Source organism: Lathyrus oleraceus, chromosome 6, assembly GCF_024323335.1.
Source record: "Lathyrus oleraceus cultivar Zhongwan6 chromosome 6, CAAS_Psat_ZW6_1.0, whole genome shotgun sequence".
NCBI classification, from domain to species: Eukaryota; Viridiplantae; Streptophyta; class Magnoliopsida; order Fabales; family Fabaceae; genus Lathyrus; species Lathyrus oleraceus.
Window position 1 is genome coordinate 238,335,454 of NC_066584.1, and position 12,267 is coordinate 238,347,720.

Here is a 12,267-nt window from a genome sequence, read left to right on the forward strand (position 1 = left end):
AGTTGGATGCATGAAAATTTTAAAATATTCTGACAAAATTAGGATAGAGACAATGTACTTTATAATAGATGGAGATTCATATCCAACATAAATTCACATCCTCCTTTGAGGACCCATCTTAGTATGATGTGGTAGAGAAGTTGGAACATATACTGCACATCCAAAAATTCTTAGATGAGAAATATTAGGTTCTTTACCAAAAACTAATTGTAAAGGGGAAAAGGTGTGATAACTTATTAGCCTGATGTGAATCAATGTTGTTGCATGCAAAATTGCATGTCCCCAAGTAGAAATTGAGAGTTTGCATCTAATGATAATTGATCTCGCAATTAATTTAATATGTTTAATAAATGATTATGCAGGTCCATTTTGTGTATGAACATGTGCTATTGGATGTTCAATGATAATTCTAATAGACATACAATACTCATTAAATGTTTGAGATGAAATTTTTGCAGCATTATCAAAACGTATTTTCTTGACAGGATAATCGGGGAAATGAGCTCTTATTCGAATTAGTTGGGCTAGCAATCTCGCAAGTGACTGGTTATGAGTCGACAACAAACAAACATGTGACCATCTAGTTGATGCATCAACTAAAACCATAAAATATCTAAATGGTCCACATGATGGGTGTATTGGTCCACAAATATCACCATGTATACACTTTAAAAATTGATAGATTAATTTCTACTTTTTTGTTAGTGATAGCTGAATTATCAACTTCTTTTGCGAGCAAGAGCTGTATGAGAACTTATTTGATTGAAAAATTTCCCGACTCTTTAATTGATGACCGCATGCATTTTCAATTATTTTTTGCATCATTATATAACCGCAATGGCCCAACCGATCATGCCAAATTAAAAATTTATGATTATTTATAAACTTTTGGTTTACAATGGCATGTGCTTCAATTGTACTAACATATGTCTCAATTGTGTTTTGTAATACAAAGATATTCAATACAAAGATGCATTTTAATAGGTCAATATAAATTGTATATACAAAGGTATTAAAACTATTAAAACCTCTCAATTGTACTAACATGATTTTTTTTTATATTGACCTATTAAAATTTATAAAAAAAAAATTAAAAAAAGATTAATTTGATGCATTTTTTTTAACCGGACAGTTTTACAAAACCGGCTTCGATTCTTTGGTTCAAATGGTTTTAAACGGTTCAATCCGATTTTTTCGATTTTACTCCAATTTTAACCCACTAGCAGTTTTGAAAGGTTGATCAAACCAGATTCATCTTCGACTCTCGGTCCAACCAATTGAACCGAGCGGTTCGATCCGGTTTTTAAAACATTGATTAATAGAGACATACTTCATGAGTTTTTCAGTATGGAGCATCTAACATTATGAGACTTCTTTTTTTTTAGAGCAACACCTTTATGAGAGACATGCCACATATTCACCTAAAACCTTAAGGTGATAGTTGGGTGAATTCCCTCACTTATAAATACTCAAGTCTCCACATTTCCAACCAATGTGAGACTATTATCCACACTACTCACACTTGAATTCTCAATAAAAATATATTAACATTCCAAATAAGCAATAATATATACAATTTATAGAAGTTAAATTACAGTTGTAATCCCTCAATTTTTTTCCACAAAATTGTTCTCATATTTTAAATTCAAACTATGTTGGTCTTCTATTTTAAATTCAAACAGTTTTAGTCATTCTCTCACATTTTTTATAGGTTCATTTTTTAACTTATATTTTTATCTATAAAATTCAACAATGTATTTATATATGATTATTTGTCATGTGTCACAAATAATTTATTATTTAAAAAATAAAAACATCATTAACTTTAAATGAATAATTATGAGAGGGGGAATAAAACGATTTAAATTTAAAATAGAATAATCTCAAAACTGTTTAAATTTAAAATAGAAAGACTAATTTTATAAATCAGATAAAATATTGGGATCAGAACTGCAACTAGATCTAATAATATCACAAAATAGAAATAATTGATATTATAACGAAGTTAAGGAGTTTCTAATATCTCAAACAAGCAACCATGGATACTGTTACAATATTAAGGAGTTTCTACACACACCAAAAAAAAAAGAAAAATACTTTACAATAATACAAATATTTATAATTCTTCAAGAACGACAAGATACACATTTTTAATCCCATACCACAAACATACTCATTAAAAATTTGTTTATGTCAAGATTTCACATGATAGGTCTTAGAATTATGAATTAGATTTAACTCAATCCCACACCGAATTTGAAGGTGTGTTCAATGCAAAAAAAATTAAAAGTAACTCAATCTTACAAAAATGACTTGTAAGATAAGAACACATCAAACTTAATAAAAATTACATATCATATCTTTAAATAATGTGAGACTAAACTCCTCATTCACACCCACCAGAATGAAAGTGTTGCAATAAAGTCAACTTAAATAATGCAACTCGGCGGCTAAGGATGAACCGCAAGAGAATGCCCAACAAAACATTTGTACAAAATATATATCATTTTTTCTCTATTTTTACCATACATGCATAACTATTGAAATTCTATAGCACATTGAAGAACTACATCTTCTAAATCATATTAATATTGAAGATGCATGAGCTAGATTTCGAGTTCCTAACATCTTCAATGTTCCAATTTTCAAATTTTTGCCGTTGAAATTATAGTTATACTTTTGGATGAACATGCAACGTCAATCTCATAGTTATCATTTTGATTCACCATCAACTGCGCCAAAAGGAGATCTTCTATTCTATACTCATGCATCTAGAAATGTATAATTCATCATGCACTCAATAGGTTTGGATGGAAAGTATTCCATGGCGAGCTTCCAAAATTTTGTGTCACTTGATAGTAGATTCAATTTCACTAAAGATTCAAATTACTTCTCATCTCCCATTGTCCATGATTTCAAAAGAGATATCAAACTTCCAACTTTAGAAGGCGTCATTAACCTTCGATTGTAAGCACTCTCTAGCTTCATCATAGTGTTCAACACGACCAACTGATTCAAGGTTCTCGCTCGAGCTCGGCCTACCTTTTCTTATACTTTGTGCATTATTTCTAGATAAAGAAGGCCAAATTTGAGTGCCTAACCACTTCAAACAATCATGACTATTATATTGTTTCATGTTGGTTGTGGCCTCCCATTCAGGAACTTCAGCTTGAAACCTAGGTCCAACGGGGACAAATGGCCTTGGAAGATGGTTACTTCTAGAAGGTAAAAATTTCTTTCGAGAGTCAACGAAATCCATGTCTTCTTCTTTTAGTTTCTCTTTGATTGATGCCGCAATATCATAAGAATTACTATTATCATCCATTAAATCTCTAGCATGAATATAAAAATTATCTTTGTTCATAAGATAACTTGGTCGCTTCATAAAATCTTCAATGTCACTAAGGTGAGAATAGTCTTGTCTAGAAATAACACAAAATTCTACCCTGTCATTTTGGGCAGGAGAACCATATTTGTGTCTTGTTGGTAAACTAATCTTTTTTCCATCTGATGGTGTTGAACATAAGACAGTAGATGATTTTCTTTTTAGATCTTTGGCATTATCAGTACCATATTTCATTTCACCGACAAGTTCAGAATTAGTAGCAACTTTATCACCTTTTATGTATTGCTTACATTTCCTCTTCTGAAATAAAATACAAAATAAAATAATTGCGACTCTTTTACACGTAAAAACTTTTTACGAACCTATACACTATCTTAGATAGTTGTATCTATTTTTGATTGTGTCTCTATAATAGAGTTATCAAAAGTTAATCCTTGGGTTAAATTTCATCTCGGTTGCATTTCAACAAATAATTTCAACTCATACTAAGTGAGTATTTATAAGCATGAAAAACACTATTATTTATATCAATATGAATACCGTTAACACAATCTCTATCATATTATTATTATCTTTTATTGATTGATATTCATATGAATCACTAAATAATGAGGTTCTGTATAATTTGGTAGATGTTATATAAATTTTTACTAATAAAATATATTTAAAAATGTAACTATTAGAGAGATTATTCTTAGAACTCTATTAATATCCAAAGTTTTAAATAACAATCGCGTTTTTCAGCTATTACGGATGTTGCATTTTGTCGCAGCATTGACACTATGAGTATCAGATACGAGATGTATCCAATATATTCAATATCTTATTTTAATCATCTATCATCTCTCTAAATAGGATTATGTCATCTGGAAAAAAAACATATATTTCGATGCTAACTCTTTGATATGTTTCAGAGGTTCATCCATAATTAAAGTAAAAAAGGTAAGGATTTTAGGGTTGAATCTAGGTGCAATTCTATTGTTATTGGAAAATCATTCATCTCTCCACCTTGTATCTACAAACCAGTTCATACACTCTCATACATATCATAGTATACGTTAACTTAATGAAAGAGGATACGAAAGTTTGGAAATCTACTATCAATGGACATTTGACAGTCAAGGATGCTTACACACATCTTACTTGTAATCATTAATTAACTTGTGGGATAAAATAATTTGGAATCCAACAATCCGCCATCAAGGTCGTCGATGTTTTGGAGACTGATTAATGGTAAGCAGTCTACGAATGACAATTTATGCTTAAGGGATTTGTAGTGTTGGGGGAGTTTTTCGCAAGGGGGCATTGAATATGGTAGGACTTCTTCTTTTAGAGCAACACCTTTGTGAGAGAGACACCACATATTCACCCAAAACCTTAATATGATAAATGGGTCGATTGTCTAACTTATAAATGCTTAAGTTTTCACATTTCCAACAAATGTGAGACTATTACCCACACTACTTACACTTTTTACATTCTCAACACTCCTTCTCAAGGGTGAATCCACAATGCCCCCCTTCAAGTGGAAGCTCTTCTTACTTCCACAAACTCGTGTACCGCACAAAACGTTTCTTACTCACCATCCTTTGTGGCGCCATTGACACTCTTCAACGAAACGTTTCTTACTCACCACCGTATGGCGCCGTTGAATTTCGATACAAGTAAGTTGATTCATTTCTCGAATCAGACACTGATACCATGTGTTGGGAAGTTTATCAATATGGAGCATTAAACATTGTGGGACTTCTTCCTTTAGAATAACACCTTTGTGTGAGACACACCTCATATTCATCCAAAACTTCAAGGTGATAAGTGGGTGGATTCTCTCACTTATAAATGCTCAAATTCCAACCAATGTGGAACTTTTTCCCACACTACTCACACTTGCTTCATTTTCAACATGCAGTATGTGCTTGAAATCGGATAAAACACTACAACATCTTTTCTTTGCCTGCAACTATGCCCATAAGTTGGGGAACTGGATGGCGGGTATGATGAATCGTCCTCAAATTACTTCATGGATGATTGTTGGAGAATATTAGACAACAGGGATTCTCTTCAAAGTCAAGTGATAGTTAGAGAAGCAACTATCAATATTGTTAACAATATTTAAGCAGCTAGAAATAAATTTTGCTTTCAAAAAACTACATCAATTGAAAATCTGCTTGTGCTTCCATCGTGCCGCAAACTGCTTGGTCTAGTAATAATACTTCCAAATGCACAAACACCTCTTTTCATGACTTTGTGGTTTTAAAAATTTCAGTGTGTTGTCGCATCCTCTTAAGCCTCAAGTTTATAAGGAGACTTTGTGGTTTCCTCCTTCCCCAATAGGATTAAGGTTAACACTAACGAAGCATTGGGAGGCACGCTTCTATTGACAACCTGTGGCATAATTTTTAGAAATCACAATGGTGATCACTTGAGTAGTATTGCGTGCAACCTTGGTTGAGAAAACGCTTTATTTGCAAAGTTAATGGGAGTCATTCTAGCGACAGAACATGCTTTGTGTCAAAATTGGAATATAGTTTGGTTGGAGATAAATTCTAAACTTGTTGTGCTTACTTTCAGTAAACTATGTGTCGTGCCTTGAAAACTAAGGGAATAAATGAGACTTTTGTACTCAAGCACTACATAATTATTATTTTTTGCCACTGACATTTACCGAGAAGGGAATCACTGTACAGATAATCTAATTAATTTAGGTTTAGTAATTACTAACTATACATGGTGGAATAGTATACATATCAATGTAACTATATATTTCATTAGAAACAAACTAGGACTTCCTAATTTTAAATTTTACTAGGTTTGAGGTTTAGACATTTTGCCCCCCTCATTTTCATACCTATTTTTAATTTATATTATGGGTTTTCCCCCTTTTAATTAAAAAAACTCTAACGCAGACACGTCGACTTTCCAATTTTATCTAGTTTTTGACCTAATTTTTTATTTTTATACTAACTTTATGGCAAGACAGTCTCTACCGTCAAATGGACCGAACACATGTCTGATTCAATCGGTCGAACCTCACTTTTAATACATTGGTGTATAATATTAAGATTATATTAAAAATAATTTGATAGAAAATTGACACTTATATAAATAGACAGAAAATTATACTCTTGATATATATATTTGCAACTTGTCTTATATTAAAAACAAATTGCGATAGTTAGAAAAGTAAATAGGCATACATACCAGTGAAATTTTAGAAGTAGAATTCAACATCATGGGAACATGGTGCTTTTGATTTTGAAGGGGATAATGTGATGACTTTTTATCACAAGATTCGGAAGTTGTCTCCTTTGACCATATCATCACTTCACACTATTAAAAAAAACATGTTAATTAAAATTTTTAACTAACTGCATTTAATCTTTTGAATTTCATATAAACAAGTCAAGTTTAATAATCAATCATTTTTAATATTTAATGAAAAAATTCATTCAACTAGATGCATTAAATATTTGAGTGAAATAAAAAATATGCGAGCATATCAGCGTAATAAGGGTATATGTGGATTGAGTTGGATCGGATTTGGTCTAATTCATTACTCAACCCGTTCAAATTTTAATGGGTTGTGTTCGTCGTCCAACCCACAATTTCATTATTAAAACCGATCTGAACCGGCTCGTTCATTTATGGGTTGAATTAAGTTGGATTCGCAGATTGTGTTTCAAATGAAAAATATAATTATGATTCTTTTTATTTATAACACTCAAATTCAATGAAACACATCATATAATCTAATAAAATTCATCAATACAACATAACACTTGATAATAATATAAAATTCAACAAAAACATTTTATTTTCATAAAATACATAAGTTGGAAACGACACAAAAGAAAATAAGAAACAACAATTAATCTAAGAATCACGTTAACTCATTGCTTTAGTAGTATAATTGCTGGAGAATAATTTTATTTTAGAAAAATTATGATTATTACTAAAATATTAATTTTATATTTTTGTTTAAAATAATAATAAAAATAATAAAAAATTATTAAAATCACATCAATGGATTTGGTCAACAGATCTGCGGATTACAATACTCAAACCCGATACCCGAATCACAACTATATGTGTTGTTTTGGGATGGATTGAGTATACTCGTGAATGAATGGGTTCAGATAATTTATGAGTTGGTTTAGTTTGGGTCAGCGAATTCGTGGGTCGATCCACATTCATGAACACCCATAAGCGTATCGATACGTAACAGATACATTACGACATAAATTTTAGAGTATTCATGATTCATTGTAATTTTTTTAAGTTTTACTATACCAATGGCAAATTGATAACCCATCTGATCTACTTTCTAGGGGTGGCAAAATGGATGTATTTGATGGATATGGATTAGATCGTTAATAGATGGATCAAAACAATCCATGAGTCCATTAACAATCCACTAATTTTTTTTTAAAAATATCCAATCCAATCCATCCATTAAAGAATAAAATTCATCCAATCCATCCGTTATCATATTTTTAGTGGATGGATATTCATCCATCCATTTTTTTTCTTTGATATATTTTTCTAACAATTGAATCTACAAATCTTTTATCTATCCAAAACATATAAACTTATTTTTCACCATGTTTTCTCCTATAAATGATACCCATAACATTTTCTCTAATACTATTAGGCATGACAACATAACTCGTACCCGCGGGTACCAACCCGAACCCGTCCCGAATTTGACGAGAAAAATCCGCTTTGATTGGGTTTGGGTTCGAGTTTAGGTTTTCCCCGATTTTAAAATATGGGGACGGGTCGGATAATGGGGACACTAGTATCCACCTCGAACTCGTCCCCGAACCCGCCCCGTTTATTTTACTATGTACATTATTATTTAGTTTTTATAATTTAGAATATTAAATATATGGTCAATGTTTTGATATTTTAATTTTAATTTATTATTTAAAATATTTGAAATATATGTATGAAAATTTTTTAGAATGTTTTATTTTATTATTTGTAATGTAATTTTATTTTAGAAAAATAAATATTTTTATTAAAAAATTGATTTCACTAAATGAATGGTGGCGGAGCGGGGATACTCGAACCCGTTTGGGACGGGTTTGAATTTTGATTCTCCATCCCCATTTGAATTTGGGGCGAGGAACGGGGATTATTTGTGGATTCGGATTTGGGTTTAGGAAGGTAAAAACCATCCTGACCCGTTTCGTTGTCATGCCTAAGTAATATCATTTATAATATTTATGAAATCAAACTTTAAAATATAAGAGTTAATTTTGTATGCGCACAAACAAGTCCAGTGAGATTTTAGTTTTCATACAAACCTTAGAGTAATGTTGGATGAGGAAATATACGAAGAAAAAAAGAAACGCCTCTCATTTAAGAGATGATGTGATAACCTAATAATAATGAAGAAAACATTAATCTTTTAATAAACGGTAAAAACAAGAAAAAATCTAATAATCATGAAGAAGAAATTAGTCCTTTAGCAAGAATAAAATAAATTATAATGTAATAAAAACAAGAAAAAAGACAAATTATAAACGTATAATTTAATAATTACGAAGAAAATATTAGTATTTTACCCCAAAATAAATAAATTATGCTATAATAAAAATTAAAATAGACAAAATTATACTTTAAAACAGACGAAATTATACGTGCGTGAGCATATATAATTTAAAGGAAATTTATCTATAATTTCTTAGGTGTGATTTTTATATTTTTTAATGAAAATATAACATATTTAAAAATATCATTTAAATAGTAAAAATAGAAGAAAATTATATATATATATATATATATATATAATATATATATATATATATATATATATATATATATTATACACTGATCATATTTTTATTAAAAAATAATAAAAATTCACATTTAAAGAATTATATCTAAATTTTTTTTATATAATTTAATAATTGAGGTGTGATGTGTGATCACATCAAAAATTACAACAGATACTTTGGACTAATTTGTTTAGTTCTTCTCACTATAAATTAAAATTTTTATCTCAAAATTTCAATCATCTTCGTATATAATAAAAACTCTTAATTTTAACCCAAAACCAAGATTGGCTTCATAGATGGAAGTTTGTTGTAGCCATCATTGATAGATAAAGATCATGACCTATACAGTCGATGTAATAATATTATCCTTTCTTAGATTAAGGCCATGATCTTTATGTGTTATTATGTGTTATGAATAAAGGTGTTTGTGGGTTGGGTCAAATTAATTTAATATCCAACTCAATCAATAGTTATTGGATCGGGTCGAATGTTCAATCCATATTTCTAAGACTAAATTCAAATTGAATAAACTCGTTTATTTGGATCAGATTGGATTCACGAATCATCCATTAATTTTTTTACAAATATTATTATAAATAAGAAATCAATTCAATTAACACATTATTTTACATAAATATTAAAACATCATAAAATTTTAATATTTAATTTAAATAAAATATATCATTTTTCATAATCTAAATAAGTCCAAAAACAAATACAAAATATATAGAATATAATTTAAATAATAAAATATATCACTTTTTAATAAAGATTTTCGGTCTATCAGACTTGATTTAGGTTTAGATTTAAATAAAAAAATTACAATTATATTAAAAAATAATAATAATATAGTAATGGATTGGATTCCCATATTCAAAATTCTAATAGATGAATTAAATATCGATGAGTTTAAATGAGTTGGTTTAAATTGAATCAAAAATACACAAATTGGGTTGGATTAAAATAAGGGTTAAGTTGGTTTCGAAGACTGAATTTGCTGACCCATATCTATAAACACCCCTAATCCCATATCTATAAACATCCCTAATTATGAAGAAAGATCCTCTAAACCAAAGTCTTAAATTTTATATATTGATGAATGAATTTTGAGTATGAAAAAATTCACAAGCATCTTAACTTGTGAAAATTATGAATTGAAAAGAGAATTTGAGAATTAATTATAGATGGAAAGTTGTAAACAGAGTTATTAATTTTAATAATTGAAAAATTAAAAACTAAATCTGAAAAATAAATAATGAAATCAAAATCATATGTCAAATATAAATATATAAAATCACATTCAAGCTTGTTTTTTCTATTGCATATGGTTTAGATTCTTGAATATATATGAAAGAAAAAGATAACCCAGCAACATAGACTAGAAAATGCATACAATTGGAAAAATAACATGAAAAAGTCTTGCCATAAACAAAACAGGCTATGCAAGATGAAACAGTAAGAAAGAAAAATTACTCACCGAAAATCAAGAAGGGGCACGGATAACCTATGAAACTGAGAATGAAGGATGTACAGTTTGCTCTTCTACCCAAAACACATATGAATTAGGGTACAATTGCTTCTTTTATATCAAAATTAATGGGCCTAAAGAATAAGTCCAATAAAAAAATAAAAAAAAAGTTGAAGAGAATATTAAGGAAGGGGATTGTTTATCCCACCCTCAGAATTATTTCTCCACCCTCATAAAAAAAACTAAAGATTGAATCGAATCACCAGGTCCAATTGATTGAACCGAGAATTAGAGTTAAAATTAATTTGATCAACCATTCAAAATCGTTTGAACTAAAGAATTAGAGTCGATTTTGTAAAATCATTCGATTTAAATAAATATATCAAATTGATCAATTTTTTAAATGAAAGAATTCAAAATTTAATATATCAATATCAAAAAGTAAAACATTTCTCGATCACAAAAAAAGAATTCCTTATTTTTTTTACAATCATACAAACTCCTAATTTATATCACTCCATTATAGTTTTTCTTTCAATCACATTTCATCATCACGTTGTCTTTTTCAAACATAGTCACATTGTCAAACTCAATATTAATTTCGTTCAAGTCAATATTGTCTATCGTTGTCAATTAAGAGTTATTGGTTATCGTTCAACTCGAATTTGCTTATTGTTGTTCAATTAAATATGTTGTATTGTTTATTTTTAATAATTCTATCTTATTTAATTAAAGTAATCTTAATTAATTGAATTTTATTTTAGTTCTTATGTTCTATTATTTTAATTTTGGTTTGAATTTATTTAACTTATTTGTTTTATTTTTTAATTTGTTCAAATTATTCTTAAATGAATGTTGAAATAAGTGTATAAGTATGACGTGTTATTATATGTACTATAAATTTAAGAGTTATGAGGAATACATTTTTCTGTTCCAGTCTTCAACTCAAAGTTGTTGAACTTAATATTCCATTTGTTGTCAATCAAGGGTGAACAGTACTCAAGCTTCACAATTTTTTGATTGTCAGAGTATTGTAAGAGACTCCCTAGTATGAATTTCATATCTACAAAAGAGGTGTACTCGTTGAACTATTGAGGATTTTGCACCGTTGAAGTAGATATTTGCGACATTGCCAATTGATGTTCATTTTAGTGTAATGTGATTTGGTAAAATATATAAGATGGGAGTCTCATACTTGTACAAATTCCAAACTAATATGGACCTTATAAATTCTATCTTGTGTCAGGGGAAATTCCGGAAATGGATTTCCGGAACCACCCTATCTTATGATTACGAAAATGCATTTTTGAAACCCCATAATTCAGAAGCAATTTCATAAACAGTGAGAAACAAGACCTATTTTAGAATGAAAAATAGAGAAATTTTCTGGAAACTTAAATAAGTATATAAATCTTTGAAAATGTATATATTTGACATCATTAATATTAAGACAAGATTACAAACAAAATATGTCTAACCACATAAATACATCATTCTATAAAAACTAAAATGAATTAAAACATGTGTCATCAGTTAATTAATTAATATATATATATATATATATATATATATATATATATATAATATATATTATATATATAATATATATATATATATATATATATAGGGGCACCGCGTTTGACTTTTGTTTATTTGATTCTCTTTCAATC

General features: G+C 29.0%; 1 protein-coding gene across 2 annotated transcripts; it reads right to left on the reverse strand.

Annotated features, from left to right (window-relative positions):
• Window positions 1–2,290: 2,290 nt before the first annotated feature.
• On the reverse strand, window positions 2,291–10,732 carry LOC127093303 (uncharacterized). 2 transcript variants are annotated; one of them, XM_051032211.1, is made up of 4 exons: window positions 10,607–10,684; window positions 8,656–8,730; window positions 6,548–6,676; window positions 2,291–3,646 (listed from the first exon to the last, which is right to left on the reverse strand). In XM_051032211.1, exons 3-4 carry the CDS (start codon window positions 6,665–6,667, stop codon window positions 2,942–2,944), a joined length of 825 nt encoding a protein of 274 aa, XP_050888168.1. In that variant the 5' UTR covers window positions 6,668–6,676; window positions 8,656–8,730; window positions 10,607–10,684; the 3' UTR covers window positions 2,291–2,941. The 2 variants fall into 2 exon arrangements, with proteins under 2 accessions (XP_050888168.1, XP_050888169.1); XM_051032212.1 differs by lacking the exon at window positions 8,656–8,730 and having other exon boundaries at window positions 10,607–10,732.
• Between the last annotated feature and the right edge of the window lie 1,535 nt (window positions 10,733–12,267).